Genomic DNA, 22916 nt, shown 5'->3' with positions numbered 1-22916 from the left:
AACTCATGATTAGTATAGGATTAGTATTGTAATGTATGTACACAGTGACCCCACCAGCAGAATAGTAAGTGCAGCTCGGGAGTATAACACAGGATATAACTCAAGATGGACCGAGGGGTCTGTAGGGGCACAGAGGGGTCTGGTGGAGGGCAGGGATGGACAGAGGGGCCAGGAGGGGTGCAGGGATGGACAGATTGGCCTGGGATGGACAAAGGGGTCTCAAGGAGTACAGTGGGGTCTGGAGGAGTACTGGGAGGGCAGGGATGGATGTAGGGGTCTGGAAGAGGAAAGAGGGGTCAGGGGTGGACATCGGGGTCTGGAGAAGTACATAGGGGCCAGGGGTGGACAGCGGGGTCTGGAGGAGTACAGAGAGGGATAGATAGAGGGGTCTGGAGGGGACAAGGGGGGCTTAAGGAGGGGAACAAAATGGATACTGTGTGTCATAAAAAAATGTCACTAAGTTTTCCCTTTTCCTTCACTGGCTGCTCCTGTTAAGGGTAAGTGTTAAACTTGCTGAAACACAGAAACAAATCTTCATGATAAGAAGACAGGAGCAGCCAGAGAAGAAATCTATATCCTGAGCTCTGAAATTATTTACCTCATAGCCTCTGCCGGGATTGTAATGCAATTTAAGCAGCTGTGGCTTCTTCCATGAAAGACGAAAGATGAGTGTTATACTGTACTTTACTTGCTTGTTCAGCCCTTCTGCTCAGTGCTTAATCGGCGGTGTGGCTTTATTTTTCCTCTGTCTGCTCTCCATGCTCATAGGAAACTAGAGGGAGGAGATTAGACCTCTCTCACTCTGCCCTGCAGTCTTTAGCTCTTAAAGCGGCAGCCCCAGCTCCTAAGAATTCAGGGCAGGCAGGGGTATGGCCTGGCCCACAGCCAGCGCAGCAGGCAAGTGCAGAGTTCACTATAGTATGAGCTGTTGATACTCATTGAGGGATATTTATCAAAGGATTTAGACTGGTTTTTCCTGTCTAAATTTGTCGCACAGAAAGTCGCAGTCTGAAAATGTGCGACTTTTTTGCGACTTTTGCTCTAGAGGATTTTTAGAACATGATGCATTCAAGTCTATTTTAGACGGAAATGCATTGGAAAATGCTTTGGTGCTGAATTTATCAAAAGTGACTTTTCAGCGACAAGTCGGATCGGCTGAAAGGATGCCGAAATGTCAGACCATGATGGAGCAGGTTTAAATACAGTCTAAAGCATAGATCCCGAAGTCTGTGCACAGAATTTATCAAGAGTTGTGCACCTTTTGATAAATTAGGCGCACAATAGACCAGCCTAACACTCTGTAGTTTGGTCTGTATTGATGCGGGACATAGACAGCTTTGATAAATATCCCCCATTGTCTATTTTAGCTTGTAGCGCTTATACAGTAAATAGGGAATCAGTACAGGGGTTTGAGGAAAATGTATCAAACTTTTGCAGAGGATCAGTGGACCAGTTGCCCAACTTGTTGCCATCGGCGTCTGCTCCAATGTTTCACCGCACAAGTTTTGATAAATCTCACCTAATGTCTTAATGCATGTGTCCTATAAACATTCCACTATAGGGGCCTGAATTCAAAGCTTTAAAGGGAAACCCCCCGCGATCTCCCTGCAGCACCCGCATTCTATGCGGGGACATCACGCCACGCCCCCTCCATTCATGTCTATGACATTCAGCACCCGCAGCGGGAGATGCAGCGGGCCCCCTGCGATCAGACATCTTATCCCCTATCCTTTGGATAGGGTATAAAAAAGTTTTTTGCCCGGAATACCCCTTTAACATTATGGAACAGGATATGCATTTAAACCTTGTAAATAGTGCAACTGACAGATGGTATGAGGGTTTATACATGATCTACATGGTGCTGACCTCCTGTGGTGCTGCATTCACATTAGCTCTTTTCCACTTTTGGGTCCTGTATAAAAAAAATATATATATATTGCTCAAAAAATTAAGGGAACACTTAAACAACACAATGTATCTCCAAGTCAGTCACACTTCTGTGAAATCACACTGTCCACTCAGGAAGCAACACTGATTGATTGACAATCAATTTCACATGTTGTTGTGCAAATGGAACAGTTAACAGGTGGAAATTATAGGCAATTAGCAAGACACCCCAATAAAGGAGTGGTTCTGCAGGTGGTGGCCACAGACCACTTCTCAGTTCCTATGCTTTCTGGCTGGCTGTTTGGTCACTTTTGAATGCTGGCCGTGCTGTCACTCTAGTGGTAGCATGAGACTGAGTCTACAACCCACACTAGTGGCTCAGGTAGTTAAGCTCTTCCCGGATGGCACATCAATGCAAGCTGTGGCAAGAAAGTTTGCTGTGTCTGTCAGCGTAGTGTCCAGAGCATAGAGGCTCTACCAGGACACAGGCCAGTACATCAGGAGACATGTAGGAGGCCTAAGAGGGCAACAACCCAGAAGCAGGACCGCTACCTCCACCTTTGTGCAAAGAGAGGCACTGCCAAAGCCCTGCAAAATGACCTCCAGCATGCCACAAATGTGCATGTGTCCACTCAAACAGTCAGAAACAGACTCCATGAGGGTGGTATGAGGGCCCGACATCCAAAGGTGGGGGTTGTGCTTACAGCTAAACACTGTGTAGGACGTTTGGCATTTGCCAGAGAACACAAAGATTGTCAAATTTTCCACTGTCGCCCACAGATGAAAGCAGGTACACACTGAGCACATGCGACAGATGTGACAGTCTGGAGACGCCGCGGAGAACCTTCTGCTGCCTGCAATATCCTCCAGTATGACCGGTTCAGACCCCTTGTGAGAGCATATGCTGGTGCGGTTGCCCCTGGGTTCCTACTAATGCAAGACAATGCTAGACCTCATGTGCCTGGAGTGTGTCAGAATTTCCTGCAAGAGGGAGGCATTGATGCTATGGACTGGCCCGCCGGTTCCCCAGACCTGAATCCGATTGAGCACTTCTGGGACATCATGTCTCGCTGCATCCACCTAAGCCACTTCGTACCACAGACTGTCCAGAAGTTGGCGAATGCTTTAGTCCAGGTCTGGGAGGACATCCCTCAGGAGACCATCCGCCACCTCAGGAGCATGCTAAGCCGTTGTAGGGAGGTCATATGGGCACGTGGAGGCCACACACACTACTGAGCCTCATTTTGACTTGTTTTAAAGGACATTACATCAAAGTTGGATCAGCCTGTAGTGAGGTTTTCCACTTTGATTTTGAGTGTGACTCCATATCCAGACCTCCATGGGTTGATATATTTGATTTCCATTGATAATTTCTGTGTGATATTGTTTTCAGCATATTCAACTAAGTAAAGACAAAGTATTTCATACAATTAGTTCGTTCATTCAGATCTAGGATATGTTAATCTTAGTGTTCCCTTTATTTTTTTGAGCAGTGTATGTATATATTTATGTATTACATTAACTCACTAAAGTATGATGAGAGAGATTGACTAGCCAGGATATATTTTATAATTGCTAAAACTTTCAGTCTTAAATTACAAAAGTACAACCCTATCACACTTATTTTACAGACATGATACATGATTTTTTTTTTTAAATTTAAACTCACTGGGGGACATTTACTAATGTAGTCTATTCTGGGTATGCTTATAGACCAGCGTATGTGGTAGTCTCCTGTCTATTGTGCTCCTAATTTATCAAAGGTCTCACAGCCCTTGATAAATTCTGTGCTCAGACTTCAGGGTCTACAGCTTAAACTGCATTTAGACCTGCTCCAACATGGTCTGACATTTCAGCGTATTTTGGGCAGATGCGACTTGTCGCACAAAAGTCGCACTTGATAAATTCAGCACCAATGCATTTTCCAATGCATTTCCGTCTAAAATAGACTTGCATGCATCATGTTCTAAAAATCCTCTACAGCAAAAGTGGCAGAAAAGTCGCACATATTTAGACTGCGACTTTCTGTGCGACAAATTTAGACAGGAAAAACCAGTCTAAATCCTTTGATAAATCTCCCCCACTCAGTTGTTAACTTCATAGAAAGTCTAAATGTGTACTTGGACTAGGTGAGATATCATAGCGCGGCACCCAGGAAATCCCACGAGAACATGGCTGCAAGCTCCATGTGTTTTATGAGCAGAGTCTTTAGCCTGCTCCACAGGATGGGAATACATAATGCTGGTCACAGTTTAGTCTGTTTAGCACGCCTCCCTTCCTAGAGCTGACTGTGTCAGACCCTCCCACCTCATTAAATACCTGTTACCTGAAAGCTGGGAGGTAAAGTAACTTGAAACCGGCCTCCTCCAGACTGACATTTACACTCCGTAGAGAAGCTGCAGCAAGGCGGAAGAAGGAGATCTTGTCCTGATCCAGCTGAGAGGACTTGCATACTTCATACACCACTTATTTTTGGTTTACTTTTTATCTTTGACACGTTGGCTGCTTCCTTTCTTTCGTTTTCTTGGATTTTAATTGGCGTGCTGAAGCTGGAAGTGAACACAGAGGTCTTTTCATAGCTGTCAAGCCAGTCATTACTCAAAAACTCTGTCATAAGTGATTAAGCTGCCAAGCAACTAGTAAGCTCCCCTTCGTAAAGCAGGAAGCTGGAATCTGCAGGCTACTACAGCACACAACGGACAGTAACACAGGCCGGTTGTATTTGTATTCCTCAAATGTAGATTTAATATGGCATAATTCTAATCTAGAGACTGTTTTAGGAGATCACTTTTTAAAATAATTATAAAGAAGTTCCCTGTATGGAGGTGTCCCCCTCCTTTTGGATTTAAGCTTCTATTCAGAAGTTTTGCTGGTCTTGTGATTATAGACCTCTTCTCTCTTTTTTTTTTTTTTTATATAAAAAAAAAATCAATGGACATGGAAGGAAATGATGTGGTTACTAAAGAGCCGAATTCCCCTGCAACCCAAACTGCAAACTCGCCCAGTAGTGCTTCACCATCTGTGCTTAGTAAATTTTCAATTAAGTCCTTTTTTGGAATCACTACAAAAATGGAAAATCAGAAACCCAAAGAGGAAAGTGCAGTTCTCAAAGCCTTCCGCTCATTGGGGAATAAAACAGAAGAGCAAACTAACAAAGTGGATTTTGACGGTGCACATGGGGACCCCACAAAGCAAACAGACTCCTTAATAGATGATGCAGAGGAGCCCAAGGAGTTAAAAGAACAATTTAAAGATGAACAAATTGGTCAAGAGCAGCAATTAGACAAGGATTCAGACATTACAAGAGGAGGGGATTTACAAGATGAAGAGGATTCACAAGTCTCCAGAGTAAAAGGTAAAAGTGACGACTCCGAGAAAGAAAACAAAGAAGTTTATCCACAAATAGATAACCTGGGAGGGACGGAAACCCTGGTTTTACAAGAGCAAAAGGATGAAACGAAGGGAGTGTACGGTGAGAGTCTGAAAGCTTCAGACACTTGTGAGGATGCTAAGTCCGAGAGGCATTCCCCATTAGACACAGCACCAGGTAAAACAGAATGTGACCAGGATGGTATGCTGGTACATGGTACTCTAGTTCACATCTCCAGTGATTCCGATTCTGATGGAGAAGGCTCTGAGCAAGATAAATGCCAAACAAAAACAAAGACTTCTGTGTCCAAGCTTCTATCTGATTCCCAAGTATCCTTTAACAATGGCCCCAAGCAGGATTCAGAGTTGCCTAAGACTGAGGATTCTGTTATAGGTAGAGAGGGCCAGTCTGAGCTTGACCTGAAAAACCCACAGAATGCAGAGAGCACTATAGATGACAAAGGACTTATTGACACACATATTGCTGAAAGTAGTCTAAGCTCTCAAACATCTACCCCTGTTACTGATAACCCAGATGAGAAGCCATTTCAACTGCCTGCCATTTTTAGTGGTTTACGTGTGCACAAGAAGGGGGTACCTACAGATGACAGAGAAACTGTTACGGTCAAACAAGGGGATAGTGACTTTGCTTTGCTAAAACTTTCCCAACCTGTGCAAAAATCTAAACTTCAAAATGGGTCTCTGATCCGGAAAAAAGAAGTAAGGTCACCAGTGGAGCCTAAGGCAAGCTCCAAATTCATGGAACAACTTTCCCAGCTGCTAAACTTTGACTTGCCAAAGCAGGAAGAGAAAGAGGAGGATTCAGGTAAAACTGATGATGGTGGCCAAGATTCTCAAGCTACAGAAGAGAAGCCAGATTCTGCACTGGAAGCGTTTAAGTCTTTCTTCACAGGTACTTCAAAGAAGACCGCACCACCTGATAATCTTGATCTAGAGGCTGTGAAACGGAAGCAAAGAACTGAAAAAGAATCATTAAAATCCATCTTTGAAAAATCCAAATCCATAGACCCTGAACAGACTATGGACATGAAAAGTGTATGTTTTTTCTTTATTATGTAAATGATACTTAATTATGTTTATCAGGTCGTACAAAACCATGTTTGGAATCAATGTTCCATGGACCAATAGGGTGCCCATAAACTATTGGCCCATTCTTTGTCTCTGTGTGCCTTTAATTTTACATAGAGGCAAATAGAGACTTTTCCATCTTGATTCATATGGTTTAGTATGCCATATTATAGAGAGATTTTCTCCTAGAAGCATTGCATCTTTGAAATAGTACAATATCTCATGGAGGTACTGCATAGGGCATATTGAGGACCCACAAGTCCATCACTTTCTTGTTGAATTTATTAAAGTAGAATGTGAACAACAATGATGATTGGTGATTACTTATATAATGTGATATAATGTGATATGATTGGTTTATTTATATAATTTTTGTGTCTTATTTTTTTACCTTATATTGCAGCCGGACAATACTCCATCTGACCCAGAGGATCGAACTCCTGGGAGATTGCAGGCTGTGTGGCCACCACCAAAACCAAAAGATGAGGAGGAGAAAGTAGGACTAAGATACACTGAAGCAGGTAGGTTCATATATTTATACCTTTAAAAGGGTGTTCCAGTGTTCTTAAAAAAAATTATATTAGGGCTGTTGAGAAAAGGAGCTACTTTTGCCTACCCCTGGTCCCACATAGGTTGTGGTAAAGCTTCGGTTTGACTTTCTAGTTTCCTGATGCTCGTCTCTTCCAGCTGCTTTTGTCAAGCAGACAAGCGGTTCGAGCAGGACTTGCCTACTTTATGGAATCACTGTGGGCAAGTCCTGGTCCAAACTCTTATCTCTGATATAGGCAGAAGAGATGAGCATCTGGGGACAGCAAAGAGACTAACAGGAGCTGCAGTAGGTAAGTATAGTTTTATTTTTTTTTTTTTTCTACACAGCCCTAGCTGTGTACAAATTTTTTAAGGACACTGGATTACCCCTTTAACAGCATAATAAACTAAATATGTAATTATACTTTAAGAAACTGTCCTGACACTGTGTGGCCTGCGACTCACCGGGTATTATGCTCACATTTAGGAATTTCCAACCGCCTCCTGGGCGGGAAACACTTGCAGAATGGCATGGTCGCTTGGTTGAAGATTTATTATAGGCTTCCCTTGAAACACCTCACACTCCTGCTGTCTCTTCTCCACACTACAGTTCACACTGAGCTCTGCACTGAACTCTGCTAGACACTAAATGAATAGCTCCTCCCCCCCTACACTATATATAGCCTAGTTAGGGGTCTTTCTATTGGGCAATCGGGGGTCACCTGGGTACTCCGCATCATACCTTCTTATATATATATATATATATCCTGTACATTTCTTAAAGATACAGTGCAAAATATTATAAATTAACAAAGACTACAATGAATATTAAAGCATCACCTGAGCAACAGGGCCTAGCGCAGGCACCTGAAGCAATGTTTACCTGACATGATGCACTCTGGTACTGGGATTCCACATAACAACTTATATTACTGCAGATTTTTTTTTTTTTAAGGGTTCAAATTTATCTTTGTGTGACACAGTGTATATTCCCATGCACATGATGTATATTCTGTGGGAATATACCAGGGAAGCAGTTATACAAGTTCCTATTTCTTTTTGTGATGGCTTAAACATGCTTTACAGGTACTCCTTTTTTTTTTTTTTTTGCTAAAAGTAAGAACAGTTTGAGAATAAATGAAAAATTGGAAAAAAATAAATCCTTTTTTAGATACATAGATAAGCAAGTAAACCTAGCCTATCTTATAAACCATGGAAATGGGAGTGTAAGGCTTTTAGACTGGCAAACCTGTGCCCAATATGAGCAGCAATCAAATAGAAAGATGCCATCAGACAGCTCAGTTATGCATGGGCTGCATGAATGATTTCTAGTCTGTTTATGCAGCCCTTTACTTCCATCATTGTCTATTGTACATACAGTCACAGTATACGTTTTCAACTTTAAAACCGTATGCAACCGTATACATTGACCTACCATACGAAAACTTACACGTGAAGGATGTATCCAGTTGTGTACGTTTTCACCATAGTTTTGTGCACTGTTCTGTACTGTTTTTCCAATTTTACTCTGCAGCCGCCAGGACTCCTGCAAAGCAGCGGGACTCCTACTACTCCCATCATGCCACAGACTTTTTCCATGATGGGAGTAGTAGTCAGCTACGGGAGTCTTCAGGCAGCTGGGGAGACTACAATAGTGCTTGTACTACTACCCCCATCATGGAACAGAGTATCTTCCATGTTGGGGATAGTAGTACAGGGGCTGAGGGATTAATTGCACTGATTCTCACTTCTGAGATCCACTGCGATCATAATGCCACTCTGCTCTTTACCAATGTCTTTTTCACATTAAGAACTTAATACTCAAATACCCTGTATGGCCGGCACAGAGTGGCCACTCACAGCTCTTGGCAGGGTTTTTAAAATTTTACAGTGTGGCTTAGTGTTTTTTATAGAGCTGGCTATCGGGGGAACACAGTGCAATGCCATCCGCTTCTCCGGCAGGAGCCGTCCCTCCTAATACTGCTCCCATCATGGATAGTGTATGTTCCATGATGGGAGCAGTAGTAAGAGTGCATAGTCTACATAACAGTTCTTACTTCAAAAGAAATAAAATACGAGTGCACTCACCCAGAAGGTCTATCTCCAACTTGCTTTATACATTGGTCGACAAAACCTCAACGAAAGATATCCAGCAAATCCCCGTATGTAAAGTTTGAAGCAGAGCTTGCAGGGATGTCTCACCTGGACAACGATGCCAGTTTCACGCCCTTTGGGCCGCCGCCATCCAGGTGAGACATCTCTAAAGTAAGATTTGATTATTGAACTATCACGACCGAAGTCGCATCACAGGTCTATTCCCCATGATTGTGATCAATAGCCCAAGGCAACAAGGTGTATGCCTAGGAGACATGGGCAGTGCCGAGTGTCCAATTTTTTGGTTAATTGGTCTATATAACAGTGTTTAATCTTGCTGTCCCCTCGAAATAACTCAACACACAGTCACTAATGTTTATACCTTGGTAACAAAAAAATTTACACCCCTAAGTGGGGAGCAGGAGTCTTAAATTTGATGCCATCACTCTCACACTCTAATATTTGTCATTGAAAGTTCAACACTGCACCTCATGGCAAAGAACTCTCTGAGGATCTGAATAATTGCTCTTCATAAAGAAGGCTTAGGCCAGAGTTTCACAGCCAGGGAGCCTCCAGCTGTTGCAAAACTACAACACCCTTCATGCCGGCACAGTCGAAGGCTGTCTGTGCTTGCTGGGAGTTGCAGTTTTGCAAAAGTTGATGCCAGTAAATGGTCTGAGCACTGAGGGGCATGCTTTCCACCCCTTAAACCTCTGCAGAAATGCTGGTAGCACGCATACATCTATTTTCTAAAGACAACCTCTGGATATGAATTCTGAGTGGAATCTGTCCTGTGAAAACACTGTATGCTCTTCACTGTATGTCGATAATCCTTTTTTGGAAACACTGGCCTAGGCTTTAACCCCTTAACGACCACAGACGTAAATGTACGTATTGGTTTGGCGGTACTTCACGCACCAGGACATTTACGTCCTGTGTATGACCGCGAGCATCGGAGCGGTGCTGGTGTCATAAACGGCAGGTTCTGGCTGCTATTAGCAGCCGGGGACCCGCCGGTAATGGCTGACATCCACGATTGCGCGGATGTCTGCCATTAACCCCTCAGATGCTGTGATCAGTACAGATCACGGCATCTGCTGCCGTGGAGATCTGATCATCTGTAATAGCGGACAGAGGTCCCCTCACCTGCCTCTGGCCGTCTCCCGGCGTCTCCTGTTCTGGTCTGAGATTGAGCAGACCAGAGCAGGAGATAGCCGATAAACCTGATCAGTGCTATGTCCTACGCATAGCACTGAACAGTATTAGCAATCAAATGATTGCTATAGATAGTCCCCTATGGGGACATAAAAAGTGTAAAAAAAATAAATAAATAAATAAAAATTTAAAAAATATTAAAAAAAAGAAAAAATAAGAAAAAAGAAAACATTGAAAAATAAAAAAAAAGTTAAAAATCCCCTCCCCCAATAAAATGAAAATTGTCTGTTTTATAAACATATTTGGTATAGAAGAATGCAAAAATCTCTGAACTATCAAAATAAAATGTTAATTATAATGTATGGTGAACAGCGTAAACGTAAATATTTTTTTTTTTTATCCAAAAATGTTGCTTTTTTGTCCCATTTTATTCCCCAAAAAATTATAAAAAATGATCTAAAAGTTTTATATAGGCCGATGTGATATCGATAAAAAGTACAGATGACAGCGCAAAAAATGAGCCCTCATACCGCCCTATATATGGTAAAACTAAAAAGTTATAGGTGGTCAAATAAGGCGATTTTAGATTACTGATTTTGTACATAAAGTGTTAGAATTTTTTAAGCGGTACAAAAATATTAAAGTATCTAGTTATGGGTATCCTTTTAATTGTATTGACCAACAGAATAAAGAACACGTCATTTTTACTGTAAAGTGTACAGTGTAAAAACGAAACCCTCCCAAATTTGCATAATTGTGGTTTTCATTTAAATTCCCTCCGTAAAATTTTTTTGGGGGGGGTTTGCCGTACATTTTACGGTCAAAATAGAGATTTCATTACAAAGTACAATTGGTCACGCAAGAAACAAGCCCTTATATGGGTCTGTAGATGGAAATAAAACAGAGTTATGGATTTTAGAAGGAGAGGAGGAAAAAACTAAAATGCAAAAATAAAATTGCCTTGGTCCTTAAGGTTAAAATGGGCTTGGTCCTTATGGGGTTAAGAGGATTGACAGGACCCTGAAACTAAGCTGAAGCATGGTCGGCAAGACCATACAGTGTTTTCACAGGACAGGTTCCATTCAGAATTCATATCCAGAGGTTGTCTTTAGGAAATAGACGTATGTGTGCTACCAGCATTGCTGCAGAAGTTAAAGGGGTGGCAGGTATGCCCCTCAGTGCTCAGACCATTTGCTGACATCAAATTGGCCCCAGACGGAAGATGATGCTTAAACACCCACAAACAGTTTGCTGACAACAAGCAGACTAAGGACATGGATTACTTGAACCATGTCCGGTGTTCCAATGAGACCAAGATGAAAAAGTAAGACCAAGACAAGTGTTTTACCTACAGTCAAGCATGGTGGTTGGAGTGTCATGGTCTGGGGCTGCATGAGTGCTGCTGGCACTGGGGAGCTACAGTTCATTGAGGGAACCATAAATGCCAACATGTACTGTGACATACTGAAGCAAAGCATGATCCCCTCCCTTCAGAGACTGGGCCACAGGCCAGTATTCCAACATGATAATGACGCCAAACATCTCTAAGGTGACCACTGGCTTGCTAGAGAAGCTGAGGGTGAAGTTGTTGTACTGGCAAAGCATGTCTCTTGACCTAAACTCTATTGAGCATCTGTGGAGCATCCTCAAATGGAAGGTGGGGAAGTGTAAGGTCTCTAGGTCTCTAATACTCACTAGCTCTGTTATGTCATAATGGCAACCTGTGAAGCTCCTGTAAACTCCATGCTCAAGAGGCTTAACCCCTTAAGGACAAAGCCCATTTTGGCCTTAAAGGAGTACTCCAGTGGAGTACTGATGCCAGAAAGTTGAACAGATTTGTAAATTACTTCTATTAAAAAATTGTAATCCTTCCAGTACTTTCAGTTGAAAGAAAAAGTATATGAACCCTTTGGAATTATATGGATATCTGCACAAATTGGTCATAAAATATGATCTGATCTACATCTAAGTCACAAAAATAGACAATCACAGTCTGCTTAAACCTGCCTCTGACCGCCAAGGGGTGTGTCTGCTCCAGTAACTCAATTATTAGGGGGACAGACAGGGCGATCTGTCACAAAGACCAGTATCGCCGAACAGTGTGTTGTCTTCCTGGGGCTCGAGTTTGGCACATCGCGGATCGGGTTGCTGGGTGGGGCTGGAGAGGACCCAGCAGTCATGGTACATATTGGCACCAATGACAAAGTAAGAGGTAGGTGGAGTGTCCTTAAAAAGTATTTCAGGGACTTAGGTCGCAAGCTTAAGGCAAGGCCCTCCAAGGTAATATTTCCAGAAATATTACCTGTATCACGAGCCACACCAGAGAGGCAGCGGGAGATCAGGGAGGTAAAAAAGTGGCTCAGAAGCTGGTGTAGGAAGGAGGGGTTTGGGTTCATGGAGAACTGGGCATACTTCACTGTCGGATATCGGCTCTACCGTAGGAACGGGCTGCACCTCAATGGGGAGGCTGCAGCTGTGCTTGGGGAGAAGATGGCTAGAAGGGTGGAGGAGTGTTTAAACTAGGGACTTGGTGAGGAAACCTACAACATAGAGGGGGAAGATAGTGTAGATAGAGAGGGGGGACTTATTATTATACCTGTGGGTGGAGCGGAGGGAAGGTTAGAACAGTTAATAGGAATAGGCTTCATAGGAAGAAAAAACATACACCTTTAAATTTCATGTTGACTAATGCCAGAAGTCTGACCAATAAAACAGAGTAACTGGAGTGGTTGATGTCTGAGGATAATTATGACATATTGGGTATAACAGACTTGGTTGGATGATACCTGTGACTGGACGGTCAACATACAGGGTTATAGTCTATTCAGGAAGGATCGGCCAAAAGTAAAGGGGGAGGAGTTTTTCTTTATGTGAAATTGAGTCTGAAGGCTGCACTGCGGGAGGATATATGGGAGAGAAATGATAATGTAGAGTCATTTTGGGTAGAAATATATGGAGATGAAAATAAAAAAAAATTCTGATAGGGTTTTTTTTTATAAGTCACCAAACATAATGGAAGAGCCAGAAGATCAATTATTGAGGCAAATAAACAAGGCAGCAAATCAAAATGATGTGATAATAATGGGGGACTTTAACTATCCTCATATAAACTGGGAGACTGAGACCTGTGAATCTCATAAAGGAAACAGGTTTCTGACTATAGCTAAAGGCATTTATCTGTCCCAAATGGTGCAGGGCCCGACCAGAGGGGGCGCTCTACTAGACTTGGTATTAACCAACAGACTTGACGGAGTAAATAATGTGCAAGTAGAAGGACACCTAGGAAATAGTAATCATAATATAATACATTATAACTTGTTTTTTCATAAGGGAATCTCTTGAGGGGCCACAAAAACAATGAACTTTAGGAAGGAAAAGTTTGATCAACTTAGAGAAGCCCTTAACAATATAAAGAGGGATAATGTCCTCAAAAACAAGAATGCTGACACTAAATGGGAGACTTTTAAACATTTCTTAAATTCTCCCTGTAAGATGTATATACCTTTATGGGATTAAAAGGGTCAGAAATAAAAGAAACAGGGATCAGGAAAAAGCAAATTTATTAAACAAATTCTTCTCCACTGTATTCATCAAGGAAATTGAATTGCCAGGTGAAATACAGTGTGATAAGGTAAACTCCCCAGTACAGGTCACCTGTCTAACCCAGGAAGAAGTACAGTAATGCACACAAAATTCTAAAGGAGTTAAGTAATGTAATAGACAGAACCCTATTTTTAATATTCAGGGACTCTACAGTAACAGGGATGGTTCCCCAGGACTGGCGCATGGTAAATGTGGTGCCAATATTTAAAAAGGGGTCAAAAGGTGATCCCGGGAATTATAGACCTGTTAGTTTAAACTTTGTTTTATGTAAATTGTTTGAGGGTTTTCTATGGGATGCTATTTTGGAGTATCTTGATAAACATAACTGTATGACTCCATATCAGCATGGCTTTATGAGGGATCGGTCCTGTCAAACTAACCTGATCAGCTGAGGAGGTGAAACCCAGACTGGACCAGGGGGAATCACTGGATGTCGTATATCTGGATTTTTCCAAAGCATTTGACACTGTGCCACATGAAAGGTTGGTGCATAAAATGAGAATGCTTGGACTGGGGGAAAATGTGTGCAAGTGGGTAAGTAACTGGCTCAGTGATAGGAAACAGAGGGTGGTTATTAAAAGGGTACTCTGGTGGAAACCCTTTTTATTTTTTTTATCAACTGGTGCCAGAAAGTTAAACAGAATTGTAAATTACAAACAGAAAATTTGCCCGGACCTTCCAGGATAGTGTAAATGACTATATATATATATATATATATATATATATATATATATATATATATATATATATATATAATATAATTAATATATTCATACATATATATATATATATATATATATATATATATATACATATATATATATATATATATATATATATAATAAATATATTCATACATATATATATATATTCATATATATATATATATATATATATATATATATTCATATATATATATAATAAATATATTCATACATATATATATTCATATATATATATATATATATATATATATATATATATATTCATATATATATATATATATATATATATATATATATATTCATATATATATATATATATATATATTCATATTCATATTCATATATATATATTCATATTCATATATTTATATATATTCATATATATATATATATATATTTATATATATTCATATATATTCATATATATATATATATATATATATATATTTATATATATATATATATATATTCATATATATATATATATATATATATATATATATATATATATATATATATATATTCATATTCATATATATTAATTTACACCATCCTGGAAGGTCCGGGCAAATTTTATATATATTATAGATACTGTATATTGGTATGCAAAGTAGATTTCTGGGTCGTGCTTCAATGATAATTCAATTATTTTATTCAAATATAATAATATGCAATATGTTACTCCTCACAGGGCCCATGTGGGAAGAACACACAAAATATAAAATATAATATGCAAGCAATCTTACAATATAAATAGATCAATCACTGGTATATATATATATATATATATATATATATATATATATATATATATATATATATATATATATATATATATATGGCTTAATCGATGCATACAATGCCTATATTCTACGTAGCTGAAATTCACAATAGAACCAAATGACCCTAGGGTTCCCTAATGTGACCCTTTCATCAGTAGTAATGACTACTGAGGAAAGGGTCACATTAGAGAACCCTGAAACGCGTCTAGTCTTGTACCATCACTGGTATTAACGCTACACATGAACTGTGCTCACTACCTACGGAGGAAGCTGATCACACCTTGTGGACTTTCGTGCAGAAGCCGATCCAGTCCTGTATGTGTCCGGTCCTGTCTACACAATTCCAGCTCTGCTGACGTCACACGCCGGCAACATGAGGCAAGCTCCGTGCATTCAGTTTGCGGTCTCTGGTTACACTCTGCCAGCATCTAAGTCCAGTGGTGAGGAAAAGGAAAAGAACATCCTAAAGCGCCTGCCAGCGCCAACGGTCTCCCGGTCATCTGATACCACCAGCGCCTGCCAGCGCTTTTCAGCCCGCGATGACCACCACCGCCTACTATCAGGACTTTGCTAGGCTAAATCATCAGCACCATCTAGGACCGCCACCTGGAGCTCTTTTGTGTCATCCATCTAGGCACGGGAACAACTGTACCTGCCTCCAGCGCAAGCTGTTTGAGCTGCCACAGCTATTCTACACAGGACCGGTAACATAGTATACAATTTGATACAAACTGTTTTGTCCAAAAGGACACACAATCTTTTCTAACAGCATCCCATTGTGAATTTCAGCTAAGTAGAATATAGGCATTGTATGCATCGATTAAGCTATATATATATATACCAGTGACTGATATATTTATATTGTAAGATTGCTTGCATTTTATATTGTGTTCTTCTCACATGGGCCCTGTGAGGAGTAACGTATTGCATATTATTATATTTAAAAAAAAAAATTTGAATTATCATTGAAGCACGACCCAGAAATCTATTTTACATACTAATATACAGTATCTATAATATACATTTTATTTATATACCGTATTTATCGGGGTATACCACGCACCGGCCTATAACACGCACCCTCATTTTACCAAGGATATTTGGGTAAAAAAAGTTTTTTACCCAAATATCCATGATAAAATGAGGGTGCGTGTGTGCGCGTGTATACCCCGATATACCCCCAGGAAAGGCAGGGGGAGAGAGGCCGTCGCTGCCCGCTTCTCTCCCCCTGCCTTTCCTGGGGTCTAGAGTGCTGCTGTCGGCCCTTTTCACCCCCTGGTTATCCGACAGCCAGGGGGAGGGAAGGGGCAGCGGCACCCATTGCCGGCGCCGCTGCCCCGTTGCCTCCCCCCATCCCCGGTGGCATAATTACCTGAGTCGGGTCCCTGCTGCTCCAGGCCTCCGTTGTGCGTCCCCAGCGTCGTTGCTATGCACGGCGCGGCGCTCTGACGTCATGCGCCGCGCCGTTCAGCGCATAGCAATGACGCCGGGGACGCACGACGGAGGCCTGGAGCAGCGCGGACCCGACTCAGGTAATTATGCCACCGCCGCTTCTCTCCCCCTGGCTATCGGCGCCGGCAATGGGGCGCCGGCACCGATAGTCAGAGGGACAGAACGGGCAGTGGCGCCGATAGCCAGGGGGTGAGAAGGGCCGACAGCAGCGCTCTAGACCCCAGGAAAGGCAGGGGGAGAGAAGCAGGCAGCGACGGCCTCTCTCCCCCTGCCTTTCCTGGGGGTGTATCGGCGTATAACACGCACAGACTTTAGGCTAAAAATTTTTGCCTAAAAAGTGCTTGTTATACGCCGATAAATACGGTATATATAGGAAAAAGGACTTAACCCCTTCATGGGAAAAAGTAAAAACTTAACCCTTTCAGGGGAGAAGCCCTTCTAACCGAGAACATATCTAGATACATAGAATTCATGCTATATAGACATACAAATAATATAATTCAAGAATACATTCTATATATATATATATATATATATATATATATATATATATAATATAAAATTTATATATATAAAAAATGTATATAAAAATATATATAAAAATATATATAAATATATTAAAAACAATAAAAATCAAGTTTCCTCATGAGCTCAGCGAGCGTTTTCAAGTGTCTCCTTGAGACCATCAGGAAACAAAGTGACTAGTGTAAAAATCCAAAAGGTCTCCCTATTTTTTTGGATTTTTCCTGATGGTCTCAATGAGACACTTGAAAACGTTCGCTGAGCTAATCAGGAAACTTGATTTTTATTGTTTTTCATATATTTATATATATTTTTATATACATTTTTTATATATGATTTATATATATATATATATATATATATATATATGTATATGTGTGTATGTATATATATATATATATATGTGTATATATATGTATATATGTATGTATTCTTGAATTATATTATTTGTATGTCTATATAGCATGAATTCTATGTATCTAGATGTTCTAGGTAACAAGGGCTTCTCCCCTGAAAGGGTTAAGTTTTAACTTTTTCCCATGAATGGGTTAAGTCCTTTTTCCTATATATACTCTGTTAAACACCCTCTGATATGACTGAGGAAGTGGGTCGCCGCGAAACGCTGCATTGCATTGTGCGAAATAAATCTTTTCACCCTAGTACCTGGTCTCAGCGCTCCTGTTCATCCCGCCCTGTTGCTTGGAGATATTGGTTTTATTTAGATTTTATTGGCGTGGAGTAAATGCAGGGACCGCCCTGTATTGCACCTTTATTCATGGTTGTACTTGGACGTAGTACAACCTCCTTTGGTAAGCGCAATTCACACAGTGCGTTACCTATTTTATCCCTTGGTGTCACACTACGGAGCGCATCCTTGTTCTCTTTTTTATTTCAGTTCTTAAAATGGGCAGAGATGTCAGCAGAGAGCACTGTGCTCTTGTTTTAGCAGAGAACTGTGTTCCAAAAAGAAAATAATTTCCTCTGTAGTATTCAGCAGCTAATAAGTACTAGAAGTATTAAGATTTTTAATAAAAGTAATTTACAAATCTGTTTAACTTTCTGGCACCAGTTGATTTAAAAAAAAAAAAAAAAATGTTCCACCGGAGTACCCCTTTAACGACGCCGGACGTAAATGTATGTCCTGGTGAGCTGGTACTTAACGCATCAGGACGTACATTTACGTCCTATACATAGCCACGAGCATCGGAGTGAAAATGACAGCCAGGGATGCTGGACGTGTAGTTCTGCAATATCTGGCCCTTCATATGTTGCAGAACTACAACTTCCAGCATGCCTGGACAGTCTGAGCATGCTAGGAGTTGTAGTTATGCAACAACTGGGGAAGAACAGTTTGGAGACCGCGAAGTAGTGGTCTCCAAACTGTAGCCCTCCAGATGTTGCAAAACTACAACTCCAAGCATGCCCAGACTGTACAGGCATGCTGGGAGTTGTAGTTCTGCAACATTTAAAGGGCCAGATATTGCAGAACTACACGCCCAGCATCCCTGACTTTCTGGGCATTCTGGGAATTGTAGTTTTGCAACATCTGGAGGGCAACAGTTTGGAGACCACTGTATAGTGGTCTCCAAACTGTGCCGCTTCAGATGTTGCAAAACTTTTAGAAGGCTTTTATGAAACTTTTAAAGTTTTGCAACTTTTAGAAGGCCACAGTGAAGATCACTTACGGCGATCTTCACTGTAGCCTCCTCCACCACCGCCCTTTCCTGCCGCACTCCTCCTGCTGCCGCCGATGCCGCCACTCCTCCATGAGGCCACCGCCAGTCCAGTAAGCCGGCCATGCTCACACCCGATCTCCCTCGCCACTCGTGTTTGCCCCCGCTCTGCCCGGACTTCGATCGGTGGGAAACGCGGGAGAAATTAACTCTAACCTAACTCTGACTTAGGCTGGGTCCACACTACGTTTTGTCCCATACGGGAGCGCATACGGCAGGGGGGAGCTAAAAGCTTGCGCTCCCGTATGTTACCGTATGCGCTCCCGTATGTCATTCATTTCAATGAGCCGACCGGAGTGAAACGTTCGGTCCGGTCGGCTCATTTTTGCGCCGTATGTGCTTTTACAACCGGACCTAAAACCGTGGTTGACCACAGTTTTAGGTCCGGTTGTAAAAGCGCATACGACGCAAAAATGAGCCGATCGGACCGAACGTTTCACTCCGGTCGGCTCATTGAAATGAATGACATACGGGAGCGCATACGGTAACATACGGGAGCGCGAGCTTTTAGCTCCCCCCTGCCGTATGCGCTCCCGTATGGGACAAAACGTAGTGTGGACCCAGCCTTAGATGAAGATCAGATCACATTTTATGACCAATTTGTGCAGAAAGGAAATTCTTTTCTTTTTTGATTTCTTTTCTGTCACGACCACAGTGCTCTCTGCTGACATGTCTGTCCATGTCAGGAACTGTCCAGAGCAGGAGAAAATCCCCATAGCAAACATATGCTGCTATGGACATTTCCTAAAATGGACAGAGGTGTCAGCAGAGAACACTGTGGCCGTGACAGAAAATAAATCCAAAAAGAAAAAAATTTCCTCTGTAGTATACAGCCTCTAAAGAAGTACTGGAAGGATTAACATTTTAAAAAAAAGTAATTTACAAATCTAAAGGAAAAAAACACAATCACCACCTCAAGGCTAGTCTCAGACAATCTGATAAATGGTGAACAAAGGATAAAATACGTGCTTCAATTTTTGATGAAGAATTAACAAAATTTACGAATAGCAGAACAGATAAAATATCTATAAATAAAATTCTATAAAATGATAAAATGATGGCATCCACAAAAAATGCAATCAAATAGGATAGTGTAAAGGATTGCTACCAAAAAAAAAAAGTAAAATAAACACATGGCATACTAATTTGGAAACTAAATCCCTCAAGGAACGTAGCAAGGGGTACAGAGAGCCTTAACACCCCACAGGTGTTCAACGACTTTTAGTTAAAGTTGGATGTGGAAATATTTTTTTTTTTCACTAAAATGCTGGTTTCCCCCCAAATTTTACACTTTTACAAGGGGTAATGGGCGGAAATGCCCCCCAAAATTTGTAACCCCATCTCTTCTGAGTATGGAAATACCACATGTGTGGACGTTAAGTGCAGTGCGGAAGCACTACAATGCTCAAAAGAGGAGTTACATTTTCAAATTTTGCTGAAATGGGGTGGGGGGGGGGGGGACATGTCGCATTTAGGAAGCCCCTATGGTCCCAGAACAGCAAAAAAAAAAAAAAAAACACATGGCATACGATTTTGAAAACTACACCCCTCAAGGAACGTAACAAGCAGCACAGTGAGCCTTAACACCTCACAGGTTTTTGACAAATGTTCATTTGTTCATTAACCCGATAACGACCACGGACGAGTATAGACGTCCAGGTTGGCGGGCGTTCCTGCACCTGGACGTGTCTACTCGTCCATTCTTCTCGTGGGTGCTGCCCAGTGCACCCACGAGATCGCGGCAGGGACTCGGCTGTATCACACAGCCGGGACCCTGCTGCACTGCCAGGACCGAAGTAAACTTCGGTCCTGGCAGTTTTAACCCTTACAGCCGCGGTCGGAAGTGACCGCGGGCTGTAAGTGTTATGACAGAGGGAGGGAGCTCCCTCTGTCACTCCTGCAGCACCCCGCATCGCGTTTGCGGGGTGCTGCGTGTTATACGCGGCTGGCCGGGGCCTGCCGCACTGCCGGGAGTGAAGTTCACTTCACTCCCGGCAGTTTAACCCTTACAGCCGCGGTCAGAAGTGACCGCGCGCTGTAAGGAGTTCGGACAGAGGGAGGGGGCTCCCTCTGTCTCCTCTGCAGCACCCCGCAGCGCGATCGCGGGGTGCTGCTGCATACCTGGGCAGCCGGGGGTCCTACAAAGACCCCCAGGTCTGCCCTGGGTATTGCCTGTAGGACGTGCCAGAGGCACGTCCTAATATGCTGCCTGCTAGTGAAAACTGGCAGGCAGCATATAACTGCAATGCTTTGGAATACTAAGTATTCCAAAGCATTAAAAAGTGTAAAAATAAATAAAATAAAAGTGTAAAAATGTAATAAAAGTGTAAAAAAAATTAAAAATAAATAAAAAAAAAAAAAAATATATATATATATATATATATATATATTATATACATATATATATATATATATATATATATATATATATATATATATATATAAATTAAAAATACATTTATTAAACAAATCTAATTTTTAAAAATGCATAATGTGTAGGATCGCATTGGCGGACATCCGCAGCATGTAATATGCTGCGGATGTCCACCATGTGATCCTACACATTATGCAGCAGTCACGGTAATGAGCTCCCTGCTGCGGCTGGGTAGCTTTGTGTGTCCACTCATGGCGGCGGATTTCCTGCCAGCAGTCATGAGCGGACACACTGAGCTACCCAGCCGCAGCAGTGATGGATATATTCGCCATGAGCGGGTGTTTATTCCCACAACATGGCGGATATATCCATCAGGAGCCTTAACTGTCACAGACAGACGCGTTATTCTGCCAGCCGACCAAGGACCAATCAGAGAGGTCCCTGGTCCAGCCAATAACTTGTAGGGGTGCGGTATATAAATGGGGTCACTTGTGGGGGTGGGGGTACTGTTCTGCCCTGAAAGCCAAATGGCGCTCCTCTCCTTCTGAGTCCTACCACACGGCCAAGGAACCATATATGGCCAAAGCGGGGGTATTTCCGAACATGGGACAAGCAGCTAAATAAAATATAGGGTGCATTTCTTTCAATATCAGAAGTGATGTACAAAAAATATGCCCCCCAAATGATGCATTTGTGAAAAATTGCAAATTTCGAATTTTTAACACTGACTTTGTAATAATTCCTGCCAAAAAACTATGGTGTTAAAATACTCACTGTACCCCCTAGCGAATACCTTGAGGGGTCTAGTTTTTAAAATGGGGTAATTTGGGGGGTGTTCCTATGTTCTACTACCTTTTAATTTCTGCAAACCTTGCATAGCACACAAAAAAAATATGTACTTTTCAATTTTTCAAAATTTCAAGTTAAATTGTTAGGCTTCTAACGAATTTAAAATGTTAATTAAAAACAAAAAAATGCTGTCGAAATAAAGTAGACATCTGAAAGTATAAGTTTCATAAACTATTTGGTCAGTATGTATAAATATATGCAACCTATTAGTGTTAAAATAGCAAAAAATCTTAATTTTTTGTAAAAATTTCATGATTTTTTGCATTGTAAAAAAAATACAAATGATATCGGCTTACTTTTACTATGTACATGAAGGACAACTTGTGACAAAAAAACAATGTCAGAATTATCGTGATTGGCAAAACGTTACCAGAGTTATTCTTTAATAAAGACAGACATCCCCGATTTGAAAAAACAGGCCTGGTCTTTCAGGGGCGTACAGGTTTATTTGTATTGGTCCTTAAGGGGTTAAAGTGGAATGTGAAAAGGAAAAATTTAATTTTTTACACTAAAATGCTTGGGTTACCTAAAATTTTTCATTTTCACAAGTGGTGACAGGAGAAAATGCCCCCCACAATTTGTAAATACATTTCTTTGGAGTAAGGACATACCTCCTATTTGGATGGAAACAGCTCTGCGGGTGCACACCAGGTCTTGGAGGAGCACAGTCAGGGGCCTTGAGCATTTACATAGCTGCCTATGGAGCCAGAACAGGGGGACCCCCCTCAAGGAGCGTTACATGGGGCACACTGTT

The 22916-nt window shown here is 41.5% G+C and overlaps 1 protein-coding gene across 3 annotated transcripts in view; it reads left to right on the top strand.

Annotated features, from left to right (window-relative positions):
- Window positions 1-22916, top strand: part of FMN1 (formin 1) — a 529863-nt gene that overhangs the window by 203293 nt on the left and 303654 nt on the right. For all 3 annotated transcript variants that reach the window (XM_056545728.1, XM_056545726.1, XM_056545727.1), the window contains exon 4: window positions 6749-6866. In XM_056545728.1, coding sequence (XP_056401703.1) covers window positions 6749-6866 — 118 coding nt within the window. The remainder of the gene's footprint in view (window positions 1-6748; window positions 6867-22916) is intronic.

The sequence above is a fragment of the Hyla sarda genome, chromosome 11 (genome assembly GCF_029499605.1).
Source record: "Hyla sarda isolate aHylSar1 chromosome 11, aHylSar1.hap1, whole genome shotgun sequence".
Classification (NCBI taxonomy): domain Eukaryota; kingdom Metazoa; phylum Chordata; class Amphibia; order Anura; family Hylidae; genus Hyla; species Hyla sarda.
This window is presented reverse-complemented; position numbering and strand designations above follow the sequence as displayed.